Source organism: Balaenoptera musculus, chromosome X, assembly GCF_009873245.2.
Source record: "Balaenoptera musculus isolate JJ_BM4_2016_0621 chromosome X, mBalMus1.pri.v3, whole genome shotgun sequence".
NCBI lineage: Eukaryota > Metazoa > Chordata > Mammalia > Artiodactyla > Balaenopteridae > Balaenoptera > Balaenoptera musculus.
The window spans coordinates 124,255,278-124,280,729 of NC_045806.1; the positions used below are offsets into that span (position 1 = coordinate 124,255,278).

Sequence of the window (25,452 nt, forward strand, 5' to 3'; positions counted from 1 at the left end):
CTTGGGCAGGAAACTCTGTCCCAAAGAAAACCCCTTGAAGGTGGGCTCCCCACCACATCAGACGCTCGACAGGAAGGCAGCCTCTGCCCCAGCAGGTAGGTAAATGAGAGAGACACCAGCACAAGCTTCAGTAGCACGTGGAGGGCAAGTCCCGACAGCAGTGAGGGCTCTGAGCGTCACAGCAACAGTGCGGCTGACCCGAGGGCCCCAATCAGCGACAGCCCTCTCGGCTTCAAGGTCTCGTTCACAGAAGAGAGAGACTGCCCAGAAGAGCCAAGGGGACACCGAGGGCATCGGGGTGGGAAGGGGCTAGGCTGAGAGCAGGTTCAACCACAACGGGCTGTACCTAAGGCCCAAAGAGACCCTGGGTGGAGGCCGAAGTGGGCAGCTGGGTTCTAGCCCAACACCCGAGCCCAGGCCAGAACTTGAGACTCCTCAGAGGAGCTATAACCTGCAGGCTGGACTTGGGCAAGGAGAAGGCGCTGAGCCTCATTTAGGAATGTGTACCCCCAGATTCTCACACAGTGAGCTATGACAGCTGGGGCGCCTGGCAGGCATCACTGAGGTTGGCCTGAGGGGGAAGGGCCAGCCCCTTGCTAGAGTTCAGAGAAATTCTGCCCTCTGTAGCCGGGGCGAGTCACCTTGCTCATCTCTCAGCACACTCCCCACCATTTTTTTAAAATTTATTTATTATTTATTTTTGGTCACATTGGGTCTTTGTTGCTGTGCACGGGCTTTCTCTAGTTGCGGCGAGCGGGGGCCACTCTTCATTGAGGTGCGTGGGCTTTTCATTGCGGTGGCTTCTCTTGTTGCGGAGCACGGGCTCTAGGCACGTGGGCTTCAGTAGTTGTGGCACACAGGCTTCAGTAGTTGTGGCTCACGGGCTCTAGAGCGCAGGCTCAGTAGTTGTGGCGCACGGGCTTTGTTGCTCCGTGGCATGTGGGATCTTCCCGGACAAGGGCTCGAACCCGTGCCCCCTGCACTGGCAGGCGGGTTCTTAACCACTGCGCCACCAGGGAAGCCCCCTCCCCACCATTTTTAAGTGATTAGAGATGAGCATGGGCTGGGTATCTGCCCAGAAGAATTAAAAGCAGACACTCGAACAGGTATTTGTACACCCATGTTCAGAGCAGCGTTATTTGCGATAGCCTAAGGGCAGAAACTCCCCAAGTGCCCATCTGGGATGAATGAATAAACAATGCAGTCTATCCACACCATGGAACATTATTCAGCCTTAAAAAGGAAGGACATTCAGACACCTGCTACAGCATGGGTGAACCTAGTGGATATTCTAAGTGAAAGAAGCCAGACACAAAATGCAAATAAGTGTGTGATTTCACTTATATGAGGTTTGTAAAGTAGTCAAGTTCAGAGAGACAGAAAGTAGAATGGTGGCTACCAGGGGCTGGGAGAGAGGAAGAATGGGGAGTGACTGTTGGATGGGGACAGAGTTTTGGTTTTGCAAGAGGAAGAGTTCTGAGGATGGATGCTGGCAACAGCGGCATAACACTGTGATGTGACTGTGCTTAACGCCACAGAACTATACACGTAATAACGTGTGAGATGGTAAATTTGATGTTATGTGTATTTTACCACAATTTTTTAAAAATGTGTACAAAAATTTGAGAATTTCGGTCAAAAAAAAAGGTTAATGTAGGAATGGTGGTGCAGTCATGACAACTGCTAACCAAGAACTGTCAACAACATGAAAAAGCAGGCTAACGTTACTTTAGACCAAAACAGCTGGACACGGGATTCTACGTGGTAGATGTGAGCTATGTCAAGGTGAACGTGTCCATATCTGTGCACATGGACGTGGGCAGGAGAAAGAGCAGAAAGCGATGTCCCCACGGCAGCGGTGGCCACGTTCTGGAGGCGCGCTTCTGTTCATCCTCACCACTTCCTGCGTCTTCCAAATTTTACAAGATGAGTATATACTATTCTGATAATGGGGTGGAGAGACAGGGTAAATTAAGTATAAAAACCAACCACAAGAAAAGCTAAGGAATATGAATATTTATTAAATCTCTAGATTGGCAGGGGTCTCCATGTTTACTAGGAAAAGACAGGAAAAAAATCACGTAGGAAAAGAGCAATTTGTTTGATTACTTATAAAAGCGAAACCTAAAATTTAAAGGCAAATTCACACAACTAGAAATACAAATGCCCAACAATCGTACAGAGAGAACAGTGATCAAGGTCATTAATAAGCAAAGAATTCAAAGCTCACAGAGGATGCCACTTTCACCTATTATTCTGGGGGTTAGGGTTTTTGTTTGTTTTTAAGGTTTGTATAATCTGTACGCTTGTTTGCTTTATTTTCAGTTTTACTACCTTAAGGAAGCAGGAGAGTGGGGCAAGGACTGAAATCAAGATGCTTTTGGTAATTTGGCACTGAGAGCCCGTCCTATGGGAGTAATGTGAAGTACACAAAATCATTTTATTCACAAAGTTGCTCATCACAACATTATTTACAATACTGCAAATTTGGAAATTGACTAAATTCCCAATAACTGAAAGAAGGTTAAGTAAATTATGATGAAATTACACAATAAAATATACTACCACCAGTACAAAGTATCTTTGCAAAAACCTGTAATAATCACATGTAACAGTGAAAAAATAGGAATATAAAATTGCACGATACAGCACACGGTATGATCGTAACAGTGTAAAAAATTTACACCCCCAAAAAGACAAGATATTAAGTGACTCTTTTGGTGTAAAATACTGATGCATTTTCTTACCTTTTACTACATTTGTATTTTCCAATTTTTCTAAAATTAACACGTTAATTCTACAATCAGAAAAAAATACTTTTAAAGTAAGGTGCCCACAAGGTTCCTCAGCGATGTTCATTTCATCCCATGATGCAATCTAGAGAGTTCAAACCCCTCAGCCTCTCAGAAGTGGGGGTATGGGAGCGGGCGGTGCAGAGTGATCATGGATGGATGGATGGATGGATGGATGGATGGATGGGTGGATGGGTGGTGAAGGGAGGAGGGGACAACCTAAGGGTGGGCAGGGAGGCAGGGATCGGCAAGGGACAGTCAGGGACCAGCGTGCAAACTGGTCAGCCGAGGAAAGGGGCTTTGTGGAGTCAGGGAAGACTCTGACTGCTCAGCGGAGGTCTGTGTAGACCCAGTAGTAGGCACTAACGGTGTTCTTAAAGGGCAGGACCAAAGAAGGATTTCAGGAAGACACATGGATTCTTTGGGAGCAGGGGAGGAAAGAGGAGGGGGAGGTAAACTACGTGGGAAGGAGGTGCGAAGGGCTAGGATGATGGCGGTGGGAGTGGAGGGGAAGAGACCGATTGCCAGAGGGAACTCCCTGCGCTAAGCTTAAACCAAACGTATGTGGCTCACTACCGGACAAGTCTTCGTGGGCAAACAGAGTAGAGAATCAGCCCATAGGAGGAACCTGCCAACAGCTGGGTGGATCAGCCCAGAGTTAATCTAGGGCAGCTCCGTTCAGTCCACTTTCTGGCACAACTGAAAGGTTGTAGATCGGTGCTGTCCGATACGGTAGCCACGACACACACTGGCTCTTGAGCACATGAAATATCGCAAGCGTGACAGAGATTCTGCTTTTGAAATGTTTATTTCATTTTAATTAATTGAAATTTAAATAGTCACATGTGCGTAGTGGCTACTGGTCAGCACATGCCTAGGGGCAGTGGTTTTCAAGTGCGCTCTTTGGAGGAGCAGCGTGATGTGTCCGAAGTGCAGCCTCTCAGGCCCCAGCCCAGACACCCTGAAGCAGAAGCTCTGCAGGCAGGACCCAGCAGCAGCCCTTGGGGTGCTCCTGCTGCACCCTCGTGTTTCTGAGCCACTGAATTAGGGCCACTCAAAATTTCTGAGATCACTGGTCCGGGTTTCAACTAAACTGCATAAAAGGACCCCTGGCTCAAGTCTACAAAGAGTGACTCGAGAACCATTAATAAAACGTGTCCAGCTCAGCAGGATCAGAGAAAAGTTACGTCATGCAACGAAGATGTGGTTTCTCAAAGCCGAGTCAAGATAAGGAATGTGGTTGGCTTTGAAGTGTGAAAACCAGAGAGCAGCCGCTCATCCCAATGAACGCTGCAGACGTGCACAAGTGGCTCTAAATTGGGTTCAGTGTCAAAAACACAAAAAGCGACCGTCGCCCGTGAGATGATTTAGAAGAGCACGCCCCTGAACGTGAAATGCAGCCGCGCTTCTAAAAGGAGAGATTCGTAAAGGGAGGCCAAGAAAAGCTAAAACCTAAGGAGAGAGGAAGCATTCTGAGGCTACGCCCTCGCGGAGAAAAGAGGACACAGAAGCACTTCCAGCAGAGCCAGATCTACACGCAAAACACCCCAAAGCAGACCCAGCCCCGGCTGTGGCTTCGGTCACATGATGGCCAGAATGCATGTCACTTTGCTCTCTTTGGCACGGTTCAAATTACGCCTTCCGCAAGAGTAGAATTTGGAGATTCTTGATACTGAAACTGTGCTTCAAGAAATAAAGAGAGAAAAAAATGATGAAGTGTACATATAATAGTCAACCAGGAATGCAAAATAAAAGCCTGGGTGAAAACTTCTCGTTGTAACCGTGCAGTAGGAGATGAAGCTAAATACGCTGAAAATACATCATGAGGAATTTGACCGGATTGTAAAATTCTTAGTGGAAGTGATGTAAGTGATAAAGAGGATAGGATGAAGAAGGAGAAAGAAAAGGCTGAAGGAAACCATCTACAAAGCTGAGGCTTCCCAGAAGAGACTCGAGCTTCGGGATCAGGAGAGAGGAATAGGGCCCTCCACTCCTCAAGCAGATATCGTTGCCAGAACACTAAGTCACTTAATCGCTTAGAAGATTGTTGTGTTACCATATATGCCTCCACTGTAGGCTAATTAGTAAAAAAATAAATAAATAAATCTGTATTTGAAATTTTACTGATTTGAAGTAATCTTATAATATCTTGCCTTTTTGTTTACAATTTAACACAGTGCAGTAACTTAATTTGCTGTACTTTGTTTCACAAATATTTAAACACCAAAGCAGCACTTGTAAACAAAGAATTACTAAAAGTTACTTTGATACAGGACTACATTAGATGTTTATTAAGAGAGTGCTTGACTCTTCTGGTGACTACTGATAATTAATCAACTTCAACGTGTTGTGAATATGACCTGTGAATATTCCATCATTTTTAAGATGACGTAGGCTAAGCTTATTACTACCACCTGCCTTTCTGGTTACTTTCCTATTTAGGGAACATAGAACCACATTCTGGGGGATTAGAAATCACCTAATATTATATTAATGAAAAGTTTTCACAGTTCTCAAAATAATTTAGAATTTAACAAAATTAATGTTGTCTTTAATCAGCACTTAAAAAGTAGACTATTTCCTGTCTCCTGGATAAATGGATGTTTGCAACCAACCATCTCTAGAGAACGAGAACACTAATGGTTTTGAATGACTCAATTCATGCATAGTTATGCCTTTAACTATTTTCCACTGTGAATAAAGATGCCTTTTAATAGATGCCTTTGGGTTCAAAGGTCATATTACTTGCTAACAAATTATTGTTTGGGCCAGAAAGTCTCTGAAAAATTTTAACTGAATTTCTCATACATCTCACGCCTCTAGTTTAGTGAGCATTATTTATTATTTGATGTAGAAATTCCATATTAATCACTTCATGCATATTTTATTTTTGGATTAGAAAATTTGCCATCTTAGAAAAACTGAAGCTAGACTTTAAGGCACTGGCATCTAGCATTATTATTTAACTTTACATTTTAAAAAGAAACCTAGATTACATGTTGATATAATATTTTGAATATATTGGGCTAAATAAGATATATTATTAAATTATAAACAAAAGAACTAGGAACTTTGTGTCAAACCTAATTTGACATGTGGTTGCTTTTCGAAATGCACTAAATTTCACAAATACTTAAAGTATTTCTTGAGTACAGTGTTATGTTCAGTTATTATGGTCTTGATAGCTAAAGTTATGACAATTTTAGTTTGCTCACTCTGTACTTATTCATTCAACAAATAAGCTATGACTGTTCCAAAAAAAAGGAAAGAAGAGGTTCAGCCCAGTCCAATTACCAATTATAAAGACAAATCAAAAGTTTCGGCTGTTAACGTATTCTTAGGCCAAATTGTTGATGCATGTTTTGACTGCCTACCCCTGGAGTTGCTTCCAATATTACAGGTAATCACGAAATAAACAGTCTAATTCCTTCTCTCACCAGCTGGACGGGAGCGCGTTATATATGCCCTGTGCGGTTGGCAAACCTCAAGGCGTCAATGATCGGGGAAGGGCTCCACCTTGGGAGTCATTATACATATTGTGATCCTGCCAAGGGTCAGAAGCTACAAAATACAGTTCCCCTGCATGGACGTCTGAAAAGTTAGCCAGAAATTCCCGGGGATTGAAGCCAACCCACACAGTATACCTATAGTCTACTGTGCGTATGGAGTAGCCCATGACCTTTATATCTTTTAAACTCGGCTTGTCAGAATTCCACTGAGGAGAGTCTGCAGGCCGGGGGTACTGGCTATAGGCCACCAACTCATGGGGATTACCATGGATGTATGCATCTTCTTCCGAGTCACGGACCTGAAAATGCTTCAGAAGGTTCTGGCCTTCTCGGCACAGCTCCACGTGAAACGAGGGGATGGGGCAGCGAGGAGGGACGCGCAGCCCTGCAAGTCCCGCGAGCGTGGGGAAGAGAGAGAGCAGCTCCACGAGGTCCCCGGCTCGCCGGCCTGAAAGAGGAAGCAGCCCGGCGGAGGGGTTACAGCGCAGAAGCCTGCTGCAGCCAGGCTGCTCGAGCAGAGCGCGCGCCCAGGCCCTACACGCCCAGGCCCTACACGCCGACTTCTGTTCCTTTACAGCATTTATTCTTAGCCCAAGAGTTTTAGGAACAAAGCCGACTCGGCACCTCACCCGATAGCAGGGCAGAATGAAGGTGCCCTCAGCCTGTTGACACTTTTAAACACGATTTGAATTTAGGACCCACCAGTGTTTAAGTGATTCAGGCAAGGGTCATCGGTGGAGGCCCAGACCGCTGGGGAGAAGTCTGTTGAGGACAAGCTATTCCAAGCCTCATAGCATCACCCCGCGGATCACTCCTTTTTGGAAGTCTGCACTTGATCCATCGCCCTTTTATTGTTGTAAAATACACACGACATAAAGTTTATCACCTTAACCATTTTTTAGTGTCTGGGTCGGTGGCGTTAAGTACAGTCCCACCATCCATCACAGAACTCTCTTCACCTTGCACAGCTCCCCGTCGCCACCCCCCAGCTCCTGGCACCCGCCCTGCTACTTTCTGTCTCTCTGTGTTGACTACTCTAGGCACCTCATAGAAGTGGAATCACAAGAGTATGTGTCCTTTTGTGCCTGGCTTCTTTCACTTAGCATCATGTCTTCAGAGAGTCCACCCATGTCGTAGCACGTGTCAGAGTTTCCTTCCCTTTAAGGCTGAATGATATCCCACTGTATGGGCGCGCCACGTTTTGCTTATTCATTCATCTGTCAATAGACACTCGGGTTACTCCCACCTTTTGGCTATTAATTAACGCTATGAACATTCTTCTACACGTTTCTCTTTGAATGCCTGTTTTCAATTCTGTGGGCTATATACCTAGGAGTGGAACTGCCGAGCCACACGACCATTCTATGTTTAACCTTTTGAGGAACCACCAAACTCTTTTCCACAGTGACTGTACCATTTTACATTCCCACCGGCAATGTCTGAGGGCTCCAATTTCTCCACACCCTTGCCAGTACTGTTGTTTGCTGTTTGTTTTGATAACAGCCGTTCTAATGGGTGTGAAATGGTATCTCATTATGGGTGATTTATCTTTAAAGTCTAAATCCTACACTTTATATTGACTCCTGTTAAAATTTATTGTGACCTTGGGCCATCATTCTAGCCTTTCTGGATCTTTAAGCGCTTGCTCTATACGGCTCAATTTTATTTCTGACGCATTTGGTTTGTAAGTAAAATAAAAAGAAAAAAGGTGAAGAAAGCTTTTTTAAAAGATACCTTTACAAGGGCAAGACCTGGCTGACACAACCGCCTTAACCAGGCCGTCAAGTTTGGCATCGCTAATAATGGCACAGGCCGCCATGAAGTGCCCCCAATGGGATACGGCTGGTGCCACAACCTCACATGTGTGCACGCGTCCAAAGTGTTTACCCTGCATCTAGTCCCGAGGAAGCAATCAGACAAATCCAGGTCGTGGGTCGTTGTGCAAGACAGCCGCCCCGGACGCTTGAAAGAGACGAGGTCAGGGAGATGTGGGGTCCCAGAGGACGACAGGCCTTGTCGGCCACTGTAAGGACGTTTTACTCAGACTTGACACAGGAGTGTAGGAGCCCCAGAGCAGGGCTGTGACACCACCTGACTTGGGTTTTATCAGGCTCACTGCGGCTGTTAAAATCAGGATCACTGAGGAAAAACTCCAGGGATCAAGGTCACAAGCAAGGAGAGTTTAGCAAGAGATGGTGGCAGTGTGGTCCACGGTGGTGACAGTCGGGTGGGGGGGAAGTGGTGTGGACATATTCTGAATGGAGAGTGACAGGCTTGCTGACACACCACGAATCGCGTACAGACTATGACAGAAAGACAGGGGCCGATGGCCCCGTGGTTTTGTGGCCTGGGCGACTACTGCCATTTCCTGAGATGGGGAAGAGCGTCAAAAGAAAGGCTTAAGGTCAAAGGTCAAATGTTCAGCTTTGGGCATGTTAGACTGGCCAACTGGGACAGGCTGTTGGACAGGGAAGACATACAGGCTAGAGATAAAATTTGGAAATAAGCAGGATGACAGTGCAGTTACATCAGTTTACAATGTGAACGCCTCCCAACTGAAGTTTCAGAAAGGGTTCTCAACCTGTCAGAAGATTTCTCCCAGCAAATAAAGGGCTATAATCATGCCCTGAAACTGTTTAACATTTTTATCAATGACATGAAAGAAGACAGTGCATGCAGCACACAGAACTCAAATGTGTGGAAAAGAAAATTGGGCCGTAGAAAACAAACTCGGGAAGATCCAGAAAGGCCAGAATGATGGGCCAGAACCAAGAAAAATTTAAACAAGAATCAATAGAAAGTGCAGGATTTAGACGTTAACAAGATGGATTAAATGCAGAAGTCCCGAAAGGGGGCAACCTGGTTTAGTAGAGTTCACAGCAAAAGCACTCCAAAAAGAGCAAATGCCACCTGAAGTACATGACTCATCTCTGCGCTGAGCAGATCGAGTCAGGAAACAACTCACAGAGAACCCACAGGCCGACCCCCGTGGCAGCGATGGCCATCTTGTCCAGCTGATGTTTCCGGAAGTGTTTTCTCAAACTGGAGCTTTTTGGAAGACAAAGACCAGGATAACCAGGGGCCTGACGCTACCTGGAGAGGACCAGCTTGGGAGGACTGAGACACGGAGGTCAAAGTAAACTTGCCCTTCACTCCTGGGGACGGCAAAAGCAGAAGCACTGATTTGACAGAGCCGGTGCTTCAGCAGATGGAGATGCTGCCGAGCTGGCAAACGTCTCCCGCACAGAGGCCTGAGTCCCGGCCAGAAGTGAGCAGGTAACGGAGTTCTGCTCACCGGTAAGCAGGCAGCCCCCGCCCCAGTGGAGTCGGCTAGCCCCTCCTCTGCGCTCAGAACACACTGCCGTCACCTCTGCGACAGCCCTCCCCATCCTGGGGGTGCCAGCTGCTCCTCTGTCGCTCCCCCTCTCCAAGCCCCTGTGGACAGGGGCCATACCCGTTAGCTCTGGGCCTGCCACTCCCCTTCCGCGCGCAGGAAGGCCAGATCAAGCAGCATCACTCCTGAATGTTCATACCTGGCTCCACTGATTCTGAGATGGAATCAAAAGGGTCGAGGTATGGGAAAAGCTTGTCGCCTGCCGCCGGAAGTGGAGCCGTCCTTCCCGGAACATAGAACACCAGGGGCACGCGAGTAGTGACGTCAAAATTGCTGTATTTGGCCCATTCTCCGTGTTCGCCTAGAGCCCACCCTGGTTCATAAAAAGCACACAGAATGACAGAAAAAGAATAATCACCTCGTGGCTTGCTCATTTCAGTTAGACACCATTTCATTCCCTGCTGTTAAAGCCAGAGGAAGCAAAACCTGATCGTCTAGAGGGCGCATACCACCAAAACAGGAGCTGTGAAACTGTGGCACAATCGCTCAACTTTTAAAAATAGTATCTTTTTCAATTTTTAAGACATACCACAGACAAGAAAATATAACTTCTGATTCCAGATCCTTAACCTTGATTAAAAACCACCCCCAACCCTCATTTAAAGCAAAAGATAGCTTGAATACCCCAAGATGGAACTTTCCAATCACTTCATGTTTGAGTGCCCTTTTTGATATAAAAAATATAAAAGAGATTGTATGTTAAGTATTTCGTATTAAAAAAATAACCCAAACTACAAAAAGCTGCTGTGCATGGGTTCAAGAAGGCTTCTGTGGTTCGGATGCAGGCAGTCCCAGGAGGGCCCTTTGAGAAAGGCCATTTGTAATCAGCTACAGCTGCCTCCGAGCCAAAGCAAGCTCCGAGTGACCCTGCCTTCACGGGGGTGCAGTGGACTGTGGAAGCACTGGTGGAGAAAACTGGGCGCTGAGACTAAGGTCCGGAAGGGGATGGCAGATCATTAGGCAAACTGTGAAAAATTACACCTCCACACTTAACAAAACAATATGGGTCTTTACAAGGTGCAAGGTAGGCCTGTGAGAAATGATACGGAGAAGTGTCTATGACATTAAGTGGAAAAAACAAGCCAGGGAACAAAACAGGACACAAGCACAATCAATCCTGCCACGTTCCACGACGACGTGTTACGCACATGCACACTCATGACATATAGCCCCATGTATATGCACGACTGAAGGCAGGCAGATGGACCCCGGATCTGTCAGCACCAGTTAGCTCTGGGCAGGTGGGATAAAGGGCAGGGTGCTCTGGCCCTACATGATGTGCTCTGTACACTTCTTTCTTGTTACAGTGAGCACATGCTATGATCTAACATTGTCCCACTTCATATTCGACGATATTAAAAAACTGTTTTCCTGTTTCTAGGTAGGATGACGGTAGTGTGGGTAAACTTCAAAAGAGCCAAATTTGTTAGAAATACTGTTCAGAAAACTGAACCACTGAGACTGGCTTCAGAACAGTTCAGGGGTGAGGGAGGATAACTGGGGCAAAAATTAAAAAGAATTTTTTTAAAAAGATGTTTCCACTTTTGGAAGAAGTGAGAAACTGCCTTAGAAGAGACACAGAGTTGTGAACCCCAGGCTCCTGGCAGAGGGGACAGCGGGGCTGGGGGAGGAAGGGGTAAGTCGGGTCTGAGGGCCTTGTTGGGCTCTGCCAGGATTGTTCTGGATCTTCGTAAGAGAAACCAGAAGTCCTGCAACCCTCTAGGTTAGAAATGGGTTAAAGGGGCTCCCCACACAAATGGACGGCTCCCGCTGGGCTCACCAAGAAACAACAGTTACTACAAGGTCCCCCCACCCACCCAGCTCCACCACCCAAGCCCCCAAGATGCTTCTTTGACCCAAAAGAGGGCCCGCTTCCATGGAGAGAAGTCCCAGGGCTAACAAGGTGGCCGTAAAAGCACCCAAGACTCCAGACTCAGGGCACTGCTGATTCACAAAAGAGAATACACACCTATTTCAGGCAGTCTAGGAAAGTTTTCACAGAAAAGGTCAGATGCTTTGAGCGACTCACCCGGGCATTTCAAAACGCTTACCGTGATCCGAGGTAAGCGCCACAATCGTGCTGCTCGCCAGCTGAAGATCGTCCAGAGCACTCAAAAGGTGGCCAACCTGCGTATCCAAATACGAAACACAGGCAAAGTAGCTCTGGCGGATTTTCCGCTGCAATTTAAAGAAGAAGAAGAAGAATGAGAGTGACTGCAAGTTAAAGCCCCAGCCCTCGGGTGCCCTTGATGACCTTCTTAGCCAAAACGGAACACCCGTTCCCCTGCCATCTCACCCCCGCCCCTTGTACAGCCACAGCGAAACCCGCATGTCCACAAGGAGGATTCTTTGCTACGCAAATCAGTTTTCACTTTAGGGCTCAGATCACAGCACATGGATGTGCCACTTACTGTTCCTTTCTGTCTCCTTCACATACTCTTGCAGGTCCCAGGAGACAACCATGTACACAGAAACTGACCCCTCAGCCTTCCAAAGTCTGCTGAGGGTCACACCAAAGATACCATATAGCTGTATTCATTTCCTGGGCCGCTCTAACAAAGTATGACAGACTTGGTGGCTTAAAACAACAGAGACAGATCGCCTCCCAGTTCTGGAAGCCAGAAGTCTGAACTCAAGGTGTCGGCAGAGCCTCTCTGAAGGCTCCAGGGGAGGAACGTTCTAGCTTCTGGTGGTGGCCACAATCCTTGGCGCTTCTTCTCATAAGGACCCCAGCCATACTGGCTCAGGGCCCACCCCACGGCAGCATGACCTCATCCTGACCAGTCACACCTGCAATGACCCTATTTCCAAACAAGGCCACATTCTGAGGCCCTGGGGGTCAGGACTTCCACGGATCTTTCTGAGGGACGCACCTCAACTCTAACAACGGCCGTGAGTGGGCCTCTCCCCTGAGCTCTTCGTAACCCAGCAGATGGCAGCCGCTTCCCTCACAGCCTGTGGCTGGCACGCGCGCCTCCTTCCCAACAAACTGCCCGCAGGCAGGAGAACGGTGGCGGAGGAGGGAGAGCAGCACACCCTCCACGGACCCTCAACCCCAGAGCGGCTTCCGGAGCAGACAGGCTCCGTGAAAGAGCCACAGCCTCTGCTGGGCTGACTCTTCCCCCGCCTTGTTCACAAATCTTAAAGAAAAAGATGAGTCCCCTACCCCTGCCACAGGGGAGAAGCGAGGGAGCTGCCGGGCGATCAGACTAGCCCCAGCGTCCGTGTGTCCCAGCCAGTCCTGTCAGCCGGACCCGGGGCGAGAACAGTCATGAGACTCGCCCCCTCTCCCCAGGTGGTGAAGACAATGGCTATCCATCTAACCTTCTAGAAGGATTATGCTGAACCCTGGCTACTTCTACCTTCTGGTAGATAAAAGTCTCCAGTCCGTAACTTGGGGAACTTCGGTCCTCCTGGGGACCAAAGATACCTGTCAGGATGGCTGTGTACTAGTCAAGGGTACGCCTTCCTTCCTCTGCGGGCCCCTGGAGACAAGAGAAGCAGCAGATGTGGTCGTCAACCTCACTGAGCCACCCGTCCAGTGAGGACAGGCATGGAGACAAGAAAAGGCGCGTTACTGGCGGGGCCCAGGGACGACCCTAGAGAATGAGCCCTCGAGTCGGCCTGGGGAAATCGGGGGAGGCTTCACAGAGGAGTTAGCATTTGAGGAGAGGAGCTGGCAGTCAGACAAGCGGGGGGCGGATGCCCTAAGCAGGGGCTGCAGCGCGTGGAACAGTGGGGAGTCTCCGCAGGCCAGGGCGCATTTTGGGCCAGCAAGCTGGCCAGTGTGGCTGGAGAGTCACACGGGAGGGCCGGGGAGCAGGACAGGACGCTGAAAAGGCAGGTCACGGCCAGATGGTACGGACCCAGAGGGCCCATCCAAGGAGTGGAGGTCTCGGGTTGGAGGCCAACGAAGGCACCGAGGTCACCCCAGGAGAGGAAGTGACACAATCTGGGCTGCAGGTGAATGAGGGTCCCCCACCGAGAGCCCGGAGCAGACGCCAGGGGCTCGAAGGGAACCAGCACTAGATCAGCGCTGCGCGCACGGGGCAGGCTCCACGGTCGCTTGTTGAAGCGACAAACCAAGACCAGACCACTGCGGCGGCCCCCAGAGTCGTGCCGGAGGAGCAAGAGGAATTTAGGGAGACGGGGTAGGAGCGGGGGAGGGGAAGGAGTAAGCAGGGAAAGGAGCTGAGGACTCCAAGGGGAACTCCAGGCATCTCGTTAGGCTGGCAGCACGGTTCAGTGGCACGGAGGGGGCGGGGGGCACAGGAGGAGGAGGAGGAGGAGGAAAGGAAGAGCAGGAATGGCGGTGCAGCCACACGGGGCCTCCAGCAAGCAGTGGACGGACACGTCTGGAATCAGGAGCGTGGGGCTGGAGACGTGGTTCCGGGGCTCATCCACAGCGGGCTCAGCGGGCAGGGCTGGGGACGAAGAGCATAAACAACACGGTGGGGGGGGCCCGGGCTTGACCCCGGAGAGCAGCACCTCCTAAGCGGCAGACACAGAACGAGGGGCTTGCCCTGGGGACTGCAGTGGAGGGGGCCCAGGAGGCTTGGAAAGGAAGCCCAGGAAGCAGACATTTCCAGAAGGCGTAGCTCTCTCAACAGTGAGAGAGCAGCAGGGATTCAGGGAAGGTCAGGACCCATGAGGATGGATTTTATTTGCCAGCAAGATCAGGGTTGACCCAGATGAGAGAACGCTTAGTGGGATGGGGAGGCAGAAGGCCGCACAGAGGTGGACGAAGAATGAAAGGACAGCGAGGCCACAGACGCAGCCAGAACAGACCACGTCGCACTCATTCTCCCGTGGAGGGCGGGCGAAGGAGCAGGAAGGGGAAGAAACAGGCAGGGGCCAGGGAGGCGGTACTTCTGAAGATGGGATGGATGGCAGCGGATGTAGAGGCTGGACGGAAGTTGGGAGGAGATGGCAAGGAGGGGGAACGGGGTAGGGAGGGGCCGAGTCCCTGCAGCTCTTCTTCCGAGACCAGGGAGAAGGCCACAAGCTCAGCACACAGGCACGCACAATTCTGGCTACAAGTGAGGGAGGTTATTTACAGCTCCTGTTTACCAAGTACCTGCTGGGTGCCATCTGATCCTCCGAACCACCCCAGAAGGTGAGCATTACCACTTCCATCTTACACAGGAGGACTCCGAGGCTCCGAGAGGTTGATTAACTTGCCTAGAGACACACAGCTGGCAAGGGGCACAGCCAGGATGTGTACCCACGTTCAGCCTGTGCCTTCCCCTTCCTCAGACTGGCAACCAGCCTCTGCCTCTGAAACAGGAAGTACAGTCATCTGCTGAGAGACGGGGCAGAAGGGCGGGGGGGCAGGGGGGAGGAGGGCGCGGGGGCAGAGGAACGTGAGGGGCTGGAGGGGAGTGGTGAGGGTTCAGCACAGCTGCAGAGGGCAAGAGGGAGCCGAGCAGAGGACTGGGCATGCGAGCATGTCCCTGCCTCAGGACGCGGGCTTGAGAGCAGACAGGGTGGCCGGACTGTCCTGTGGTCAGGGTATTGCAGTCAGGATGAGGATAAAGGGACGCGCGTGCTCAGGAGCTGGCAGAAGAGTAAGTGACCGGCCACGGGGCCTCAGCTATCCAGGGAGGGAGCAAAGCCCAGAGGGGAGCTGGACACGGGGAGAGGGGGCCACACACCGGCGATCCCCGCGTGGCCCCAGGCTCACGCACACGGCACTGAGTTAGAGGGCTGACGGCTGAAGGGGGCACAGAACCCAGAGGCTCAAGACCCAGAGCTGCAGGCAGATGATGAGCAGGGCCAAGTGCAAGGTGAATGTGGGGCGAGGATCAGCACACGAGTACACCAGGGAGGTCCTCTGGGTCACACTGTGAACCTGTGTGTCCAACTGGGCAGCTACACCGCCAGGGGGTGTGGTGAGAGGAGGGGCTGACACAATCGCGGGGGCGGGGGAGGCACCCTCGCCGTGCAGCCGACACTGTCCTAGACACCCCACACGTTCACCGTGGTCCCCGCTGAAAACCTCCAGAGCAGCTGTCATCGCGGAAAACCTTCCCCCATCTTGTGTCGATTTTGCAGATAAGGACACCGAGGCTCAGGGAGATAGGATGACTCGTCAGCAGCCATGCAGCTGGTGTGGGGTAACTGGAATTCGAACCTAGACTGGTCAGAGCCAACGAAACAAACGCAGGGGCTCTGGCATCACACCTCCCAGGGGGCGCTCCTCCGCAGTAACCGTGTGATCTGGGCAAGTCTCTGGTGTCCTTACCTGGACTACAGAGAGAGCAGGCCCCCCGCTAGGGTCCCACGGGGACCAAAGAGCACACACAAAATGCTGAGCACCCTTCCTGGTGTGCAGTCCGAAATTTAAAGGGTCATCGGGAGTGACTGTCACTAACGCGATGTCCAGGCGCAGCCTCGGAGCTGCAACTCCAGCAAACCTCGCTCTCAGAACCCCTGCGGGGGGAAGTAGGAACCCAACAGACCGACGGGCCCGCTGCTTCTCAAACTCTCACCACTGCCACCCGAGACGCAGGGATGCGCAGCCCTCCTCACCCAAACCCTTGCCGTCCGAACACAGGGGCCAGAGAGCAAGAGACACCTGGGCAGTCTGTCTGGTTTTGTTTTGTCTCGACCCGTACCCTACGGCAGCGGTTCTCGAACTTCTGCCTGCGTTAGAATCACCAGGTGTGTGTTTTTGGAAATGCAGGTTCTCGGGCCCCACTCCCAGCCTCCAACTCCCTGACTCTGAGTGGGACCAGGATGCCGTGCTTCTAACAAGCCCTCGTGGGGATTCTGATGCAGACGGCCCAGGAAGCACTGTGAAAACGCTGTCCTCTTCCTTCCCCTGTAGATGGGCTGCTGGAGTGTTCACGTGCTAACAGAAAGGCAGGGCTGCGTGTGGAATATTCCGGAAAGAGTGTTGCTCAGCGTGTGCTCTGCACGCCAGGGAGAGCGGGGCTGACGAGTCACCCCCACGTCGCGGCAAACGGACCCCAGACACTGCAGCTGGACGGCGCTGGCCGTGTTGGTGCCCCAGCTCCCTCTGCGCCAAGGCCCCGCTCACCAAGCCACCTCCTGAGAGTAATGGATGCCCGTGTCGGCTTTCCCACAGGGGACCCGCCAGAACCAGCAAACTGAGAGTTCTGGGTGGCACAGGAGTCGCCAACCACCCTACACCTGACAGACTGTCACCTGGATTCAACAGCATCTCCTATCAGTTAGTGACGGTCACCCAGGGCTCCTCCCCATGCCGGGCCCACAGCCCGCGAGTCCCCAGATCTCCAGACGCCCCCTTCTTTGGAAGCGGAGACGCTGAAGGGGAGACTCTATCCACCCAGCACGTTTGCCCCAGCCCCGGTGCTCCACAGGCCGCCTCACACAGAGAAAGTTCTCAGCAAGACACAAGGGACGGAGCATGTCCACTGAGAAAAGCACCATCACTCGTGACATCATGCCATAAGTGCCCAATACTTCCCCCAAATCCGTCCTTGATACCTGAAAGTCGGCGGGAATCGGGCCGTAGGGCACGCTGAGGTTTAAGGCTTGGACATCCTCCCGCCGCCTGATATCCATCCAGGGGTTGTAGGCCACAGGAGGGAGGCCGGCAGGGACCTGGGGATCAGGAGCCAGGGTGATGTTCTCCAAGGGATACAGCTTCTGAAATTCCTTGGGGGAAAAGCACACAAAGCCACCAGGCTGTCACTCTTCTGGCAAAGGCACAAGGCTGGGCCTCTACTGGTGTTTACGCTGCCTCTTCTCTAAGCCTGCGATGCGTTCACACAGGTATCTCCCCCACTTGCAAGTCACTCTCACGAGATGCCAGTGGCAATGAAATCATTCGACTGGTTTCCTACAAACCGAGCAGCGACAGCTCTCTTCCCTCATAGAGACCGATGCCCTCCTCTTCCTGTCGCCACCTCCCCTCCAACTAGAAAAGGTGTGCAGAGGTGTGGCCAGTTCTCCAAATCACCCTCACCCTCAGAAATTCACTGGGAGAGCACACAGGAGTCCACACACAGCCCTACTCACGGCTGCAATTACTGCAGCGAAAGGATACCAGCCACAGTCAGCAAAGGGGACTGTCACAGGGGGTATCTGGGGGAAACCAGGCACAGGCTGCCAGAGTCCTCCCCCGGTGAAATCACACAGGATGCGCGCAATTCCACCAGCAACAAGCTGTGTGACAGCATGTGTGCAACGCTGCTGCCAGGGAAGCAGAGGCTCGTGAAAGCCTCAGCACCCAGGATTTTTACTGGGGCTGGTCACGCAGGCACCCTCTGCCCGCACAGATCAAAATGCCAGACTCGAAGCAGGAAAGGAGGGGTTTCCGTGAACAGTTCAGGCCTAGGGAGCCACTTGGCAGTTCTGGGAATGGTGGGAACACTCCCGAGATCCAGGTTCCCAGAGGCCAGGGCAAGGGCCAACCTCACGAGCAGGCCTTTCAACGGATCACAGTCAGGCCTGCTAGGTTAACTCCTTCTGCACGAGAGACAGAAGTTGGCCTCACTCCATCAAGAGGGCTGACAGCTCCTGCTAGGAAGGCGAGATCCCCTGGGCCAATCAAAGCGCGACACTCACAGCATCAAAGAGCACATCTCTGGTCTCCACGCCCATCGCAAGTGACGGGCATGCTTTGCAAAGTCAAAAGGGTGGGCTGCTCAGGCCCGGGGAAAACGTGATAGGAAAAAACTGAAAAATATTCTGAAAAAGAAGAGACTACATACTCTAAATGATACACACGCAAGTGCAGGATTTGAGCCTCCAACAAGCCACGTGGTGCCCTGTGTTTCAAGGCTCAGGGGGAAAGGCAGTTACTGAAGAGGGCTTCACATCTCCTGGAATTGTGTACCAAGGACCGCCACTTACTGCAGACTTTGGTGGCCAGCTCTGCATCCCTTCTCGTGATGACTCACTAGCCAACCCAACATTACTCACTGACTTCTAGGGAAAAACCCTCCAGTGGAGGAAGTAGAAGCCAAGCGTTTCTAACAAGATTCTTACGTGTCCTAAGCCTACTTCTTAGCCTTGACCTCTGAAACCCATCTTCATACCACTGAGTATACTAGTGCCATCAGGAGTCCCTGGTGACCAGGGACGGCAGGACGTGGCCGCCTTCACTATGACACAGCTGTGCTGGATCAGCCCTCAGCCAGCTCTTCACCTTGGGGTATCTGAAGGGGATGTGCGGCTTATGATAGCCCACAGCCAGGAAGAAAGGACTGGCAGATGTTTTCATCTTTCCCAACAACCGTATGGCTTGCTCGGTGCTCTGCTTGTCAGGCAGGGTGCCCTCGGGCACATCTGCCACATCCACAGGGCACAGCAGGTTGGCATGGAGTTCTCCGTCTGGTCCCCTACAGGTCTTTCAAAACAAAACATACAAAGTCAGCTTTTTAAATGCAAGAAACAGAAGTCATGAAAGTTCCACACAGTGGATTTAACCTTTATATTTCGAGCACATTAAGTATCAGTCATCCAGGCTACACGGGCACATAGAAGTAGAAGTAAAACAGAAAAGTGTTTCTTCTTTTCCAGGCAGAGGCCAGAAATCCACCAGAACTTAGTTAGCTTCTTGTTGTTCATCCTCTGTCTCTAGGTCATAATTAATTAAAGGAAACCGAAGTAAACTAACGATCAAAAAAAAAATCTGTCTCCAATTCAACAATAAAAAAACATAGACAAAGGACTTGAATAGATATTTCCCCAAAGAAGATATACAAATGGCCAATAAGCACATGTAAACATACTTAACATCATTAGTCATTAGGGAAAGGAAAAAAAAAATCTGTTTTCAATTTCAAAGACAGACTAAAGCTTATAAGTGACAGGGCCACAGTTCACTAGATGAAGTGACAGCTCATGGAGTTTCCAGATCCTCAGCTACACCGTGCACAGGATGGAACCTACCGCTTCATTTCCTAAAGTGGCCACGTCGGCCACAAGGCCAATTTCAGTTTTGACCATGACTTCTACCTCACAAACAGCCAGAGGCAGCGGCAGCTGCTGCCCCATCTCACCGAGGAGCACCCTTTCACAGGTCTGCCCTGTCCACACCGCCCTGGGCAGGGCAGCCTCCATCTGCCTCCCAGTACCTGCTCACGTTCACATGGTCTGCAGCACCGCCAGGGATCTGGTGCAGTCAGACCCACCGTCTTGAGAATGATGTGGGAGATGGGGACAGGGACCTGGCATTTGTGAGGCTACTAAAAGTAGCAAGATGATTTCAGGGAACAGAAGGATTGAGATGGGGTCTTCCGATCTCATTCTCTTAATACTCAAGCCACAAGCCAAAGGCCAGAGCCCGCTGGCTTTCACTGTATTCTGAAATGAAAGTTGTCATGAATTTAGAACACTCTTCTGCACCCCACCAACCTCCCCAAATCCACACCCTTCTCCACACGGTGGCTCTAAAATCCTCTGAGAAACATGTCATTTATCAGTGCTCCAGCTGTTTTCCTGAATTTCTTAAATGTAAGTTTTAGTTGCATTTATACATTGGGGGCTCCTCTGAACCGAGATTAAGTTTCCTTATAGATTCCTTTTTTTCATAATGCTTTAAAATTTTAAAGCCCCTATCAAAGGTCTCAGCACCTGAACACATCCATTAGGCCCAAGACAGACAGACAGACAGACAGACAGATAGACAGAAAGCCTTTCTCCCAATCTGGGCTGAGGTGCTTAGAGCACAGGTCTCTCTTCGTCCTTCCATGTCTCGGCATCTCCGATAACGAACCCTCTGCACAGAGCCTTATCCAGAGTGAGCACGAAGGAGCCATTAAGTGAGTCTTGCACACTAGAGCATAAGCTTCTAGAGCGAGGCATCCCTGCCAGCTTCTAAAATGCAGCCACTTCTCCGCTGGACCTAATGCTAAAGATCCCAACAGTCATCTCTGTCAGCTCATGATCACAAACCAAACCCACAAAGCCCACCACAGAACCAGCTGGCAAGGACGCACATGCTGCACACGCAATAGTTAACCTTGATTTGCTAGACAGGGAAGAAGAGGTTCCCCTCAGAGCAGTACCCCTTGCATGGCCTTACCTTGGTGTTTTCATACTTTTCAGAGGAGGGATGATAAGGTGGAACAGACCAGCTATAAGGAGAATCATCACTATGATTGGAAGATACTCCTTGAGGGGGAAAAAGAAGGAAAGTCATTAACTAAAGCATGGCGAGTCCTTCAGTGCCCTCCCCCACCAAAATGTACACTTTGCACACAAGTGGGAAAGGGCCATCCCCTTCTTTTGGCCTCAGTTTCCTCATCTATAAAATCAGGAGCCTAGGCCAGATGATGAGAAGTCCCCACGAAAACCGACCCTCTGGGCTTCTATCTGAGTACTGAGCCCCTGACCCAGCCCCAAAGAGCCCTTGCTGGCACCTCTCCCCACCCTACAAAGGAGGCGGCAGAGGCAGGGGCACAACCAGGGCTGGCTGGGCAAGGGGAGGCTCCGCGAAGGGGGGTGCCTTGCCGGATGCCAACCAGACACAAGATGAGGAGGCCGGGGTTCGAACCCCTGACACTGCCTTAGGACACCAGGTTCAGTGCTCTTTCATGACGCAGAAACCCACCCCTGAGCTCGGTAGTTTACAGTCTACCTGGGAAGACAAAATAACAACGTGCGACACCGAGGAAGGACTGCCAGCTGTCTGGAGAGGAGAAGTGCTGTGTGAGTGAAGGAGCCCCGGGCACAGAGGGGACGTGGGTCCGGGGAGGGCTGGCAGCGAGGGCTCTGGAGGGAGGGACCGCCTGTGCAGATGAGCTGGGAGGAGCTGAGAGGGTAGCGTGGGCAGCGCCGCGGGAGAAGGGCGTCGCCAGCACGGGGACTCACGGGGACTCCAATGGCGAGCACCTGGCGAGGCAGGACTGGAGGCGAAGGGGCGGCGGGCGGAGGGCTTCTCAACCCCGCGGGCACAGTGGGAGCGCAGAGCGGGCTGACGGACCTGGTCCAAACCCCTGCGCTGCCCCGCGTGCCCGTGCGATCTCGGGCACGCTCCGCGAGCCTCGGTTTCCTCCTTGGGAAATGACGCCGATGAGAAAGCCCACCTTGCCTGCTGCTGGGGAGAGGACTACGGGGGCACTCGGCACAGCATCCAGCAGGCGCCCGGCACTCAATCAAGGTGGCTGCCCTCAGCCTCAAGGAGGCCCCTCCCCGACACAGCAGGGTCTTGAGAACAAAGACCCGCTTGAAAAATGTGTCTCCAGGAGGGCTGCAGGCAAAGTGTTTGCTCTCCGGCTAAGACAACCCCACAATCTAATTATCAGGGGTAAGGAGGCCAGGCGCCACCCCTCGGGCCTCGGGCCTCGTCAGGCCTCTCTTCCTGAAGCACGATCTCCCCTCTGCTGTGTTTGCTCCTTTCGTCTCTCTCTCCAGCTGTGCTCAGGCCAGAGTGTCAAGATGTGAGCACCCACTGCAGAAAGTTCTACTTGCACTTGCTGGCGACCTTTCGGCCCCACAGCCTGACAGATCTGCCTTCCAAACTGGGCCCAACTTTGCGGCCCCTCATGGTAAGCGCTTCTCAGGACAGAGCTTGGGCTCTCAAGGCACCCCACCCCACGCTGCCCTGGGATGCTCCCCTGGGAAGGCAATCAAGGCAGCTGCCACTCTAGCTTCCCAGAGGAGGAATCGGAGGCTCGAAGAGGTTGAACAATTTGCCCCGGGTCCCATGCACACCTAAGAAGTGGCAGAACTGGGACTAGGTGCCACTGCCCATCAGCGGTTCACTCTGCCTCCAGAGGTGCTCATCCCGGCGGAATGCGGCACAGAGACCTGAAAACAAGTGGGGCTAAACTACAGTACATGTCTCTGTTAGACCACTGTGCTGCCGTTAAAAATGACGGCACGAAGCGTCACCATGCGGGAAAACGTTTATGTCTACAACACTCACAATACAGCTGCGCATCACTGCTGGTATAGTGGTGAGCACAGCTGCCTTCCACAATATAAAGTTGTATATCCAGGAAAATCTCAAATCAGAAAAATAATATGCCCAGAACCAGGGGACATCACCACAATACAGCTCTCCTTAGTGGTGCAAATACAAGCAATTTACATTCTTTTTTTTTTTTTTTCTCTCTTTTCTGCCGCACTGCGCAGCTTGCGGGGTCTTAGTTCCCGACCAGGGATTTAACCCGGGCCCTCAGCCGTGAAAGCGCTGAGTCCTAACCACTGGACTGCCAGAGAATTCCCAATTTATATTCTTTAGTTTATACTTCCCTTTTTCTCCCCCAACTTTCTGTCAAATAATCATGCCTTACTTCAAGTTAAAAACAAAAAAGTTTTAAACTCTCTGCTTCAGCATTCTCATTCTGGCATTAAAGAGAACCAGTTTAGCTGGCAGTGTTGAAGGTCAGGACTGGGTTGCCCCTGGCACCCTAGAGACCCTGGGTACCAGCTTACCCTCCTCTTTCTGACCTAATTCACAGACAGTGGGCAGGCAACCCCTGCCAAATTGCAGCCTCTTCACTGGGCAAGTCAGTAGAGCTGCCCTGGTCTCACTTCACTGCCAGGGACCCTGGGTTACAGGGGGTCAGGCGCAGAGCTGGACTCGCAGCCAACGCTCTCCCTCCCCCCCCCCAACCAGTGCCCTTCCTTCCCCCCACGCAGCCAAAGGAACCAAGCAGCACCATGACTGGTTTCCAAAAGGAAGAAAAAGCCCTTCTACCCTTTTTCACTTTCGGTGAGAACACAAAGCCAAGCTGAGAAATAATATCCTGGACAAAGGGGGCAGTGACTAACAAGGTGTCCACCGAGCCCCAGCCCCAGGAGGGGACCCCAGTCCTCAGACACGAAGATGGAGAGAACCCAGACTCTGAGGAGCACGCAGTACCAGGATGAAAGACTTTTCCAACCGACATGGTCACGTAGCCATTCTCCTTGAAGTACTGGGGGATGGTGGAGAAGTTTCCAGAGTGTGCCCTCCAGTAGGAGTTGAAGTCATACAGGCGGGTAGTGTCTGGTCTCCTCCCGGTGAGCAAGGACACGCGGCTCGGGGCGCACACGGCTTGCTGGTAGGGGGCAGAAGCAGAGGGACACGTCCTCAGAGGAAAACAAAGTCTGGGAGCTAAAAGGTAACCAGGCAACCTCCCAGGTCCTCGGCTAACAGCTTGGCTGGCAGCTGAGTCATGCAGATCTCAAAGCCAACCAGCAGGAGTTGGGCCTCACCCAGCCGCCAGCAAGAAGTCTTCCCCGAGAGAGGAAGGCCGCAGCCCCTCCATCCAGCAGATGACTGTGTCCTTCTGCATGATGGCGTCTCACGGGTGCCCGGAGCAAGCAAAGGTCTAGGGAGCGGCCCCATGAAGGGGCACAGGAAGGAGGGCCGCCGTGGCAGCATCCCCTCCTTCTCAGCACCAGGCAATCCCCAGTTGGGGGAAGAAAGGTGGGCAGGACCAGCCTGAACACAGTATACCAGGGCACACCCTCCACCCAAGGAGAAGCACCCCTGAAAGGCACAAGCTTCCTTGCCAGTGGACAACCAGGTTTTCTCAGCCGCCATTTTCCAAACTGTGCTCCCCTCTACTAAAGAGACGCCTGGCACAATGAGTACCATCCCCCAATCCTCAGTGCACGAGGCACACACCCACACCCAGAGGTGCCCAGACATACCTGGGCAAAGGCATTCTGGAAGAGGAGGCTGTGGGAGGCCAGCTGGTCCATGTTTGGGGACCTTATGAGCTTGTCCCCGTAACAACCCAGGGAGGGGCGTAGGTCATCCACGATGATTAGAAGGACATTCAGAGCATCTGCACAGGAAGGAGGGGCTTCAGTGAGATCACCTGCACTGACACCCAACCCCCACCCGGGGTAGGTGCTAGGGTACCCAGAGGTCCAAGGCTGGCCCCAGCACCTTGACAGCCCAGCCAGCTAAGCCAGGGAGGGTGGGAGTGGGTGCACAGAAGAAGCCCCAGTCCGGGGTGGGAGGGTTCGGCTTTGGCCATGGCCTCAAGCCTGGATGAGGCAGGGAGAGAAAAAAGAGGGAGGGAGGGAAGGATGGTGGGTGGGTGGGTGGGTGCAGGGAGGGAGGGGAGGAAGGATCGATGGAAGAAGGAATGGTAGGAGGGAGGGAGCGAGGGAGTTAAGGATGGAGGTAGGCAGGGAAGTAGGGAGGGAGCCCCGCAGTGTGGGCGAGGGCGCCGGAGGCACCTGTGGCCGAGTTGCCCGGCGCCGCGGATCCGACAGAGGCGCAGACGGAGCCCAGGACCAGGCCAAGCCACAGCAGGCCCCCGCCGGGCGGCAGCATTTTTGCCCCGGCGCAGCCGCTCCGGGGCGACGATGACAGGTTTCGGCCGCCCTCGCCGCCTGTCTCGCGTCGTAAACCCGGGCAACCTGCCCGATGCGGCCGCAGCCGGCCGCAGAGGCCGGCGCCCCGGCCCCCGAGCGCGAGTGCGCCTGCGCGAGATCCGGGCCACAGGGGGCGGAGCCGCGGCTCCAGCGCAGCGCCTGCCCCGCCCACCGGGCCGACTCACTGGTTGGGGCCCTCCTCCCGCGTCGGGCAGGCACTTGGGGAGTCTTTCCAGGTGTCTCCAAAGATTTGCGTTGCAACCACTGTCCTCAACCAGCAGTTTCCCGCCACTTTGCCTTTGCTCGTGCTATGCGTTTCACCTGGAGGCCCTTCCCTTCCCTCTTCTCTCTATAAAAGTCATACTTTTCCTTGCAGACCAGCCCAAATGCCATTCTCCTTCCATGAGGCCCTTTGAGAACTCGCCTTCCTCCATCTAAAGGGACCCCTCTCCTATGCATTTGTTCAACAAATAACTTATTAAGCACACCAGATATGTAT

General features: G+C 52.1%; 1 protein-coding gene across 4 annotated transcripts; it reads right to left on the minus strand.

Moving 5' to 3' along the window:
• Positions 1–2,001: 2,001 nt before the first annotated feature.
• Positions 2,002–25,050, minus strand: IDS (iduronate 2-sulfatase). 4 transcript variants are annotated; one of them, XM_036839814.1, is made up of 10 exons: positions 24,816–25,050; positions 24,279–24,415; positions 23,503–23,680; positions 20,716–20,804; positions 18,835–19,035; positions 17,169–17,339; positions 11,747–11,873; positions 9,835–10,008; positions 6,601–6,749; positions 2,002–4,475 (listed from the first exon to the last, which is right to left on the minus strand). In XM_036839814.1, exons 1-10 carry the CDS (start codon positions 24,910–24,912, stop codon positions 4,425–4,427), a joined length of 1,374 nt encoding a protein of 457 aa, XP_036695709.1. In that variant the 5' UTR covers positions 24,913–25,050; the 3' UTR covers positions 2,002–4,424. The 4 variants fall into 4 exon arrangements, 3 of the variants coding, with proteins under 3 accessions (XP_036695709.1, XP_036695708.1, XP_036695707.1); XM_036839813.1 differs by having other exon boundaries at positions 6,567–6,749; XR_005018329.1 differs by lacking the exon at positions 2,002–4,475 and adding an exon at positions 9,267–9,349 and having other exon boundaries at positions 6,611–6,749.
• Between the last annotated feature and the right edge of the window lie 402 nt (positions 25,051–25,452).

Excerpts from the sequence above, each read along its gene's own strand:
- IDS (XM_036839812.1), bottom strand. The coding sequence starts at position 24,912 with ATGCTGCCGCCCGGCGGGGGCCTGCTGTGGCTTGGCCTGGTCCTGGGC. Across the intron at positions 20,805-23,502 it reads TGGAAAAGTCTTTCATCCTG|GAGTATCTTCCAATCATAGT; the intron begins GTACTGCGTGCT and ends TTCCCCCTCAAG. Across the intron at positions 11,874-17,168 it reads CGATTCCCGCCGACTTTCAG|CGGAAAATCCGCCAGAGCTA; the intron begins GTATCAAGGACG and ends TTTAAATTGCAG.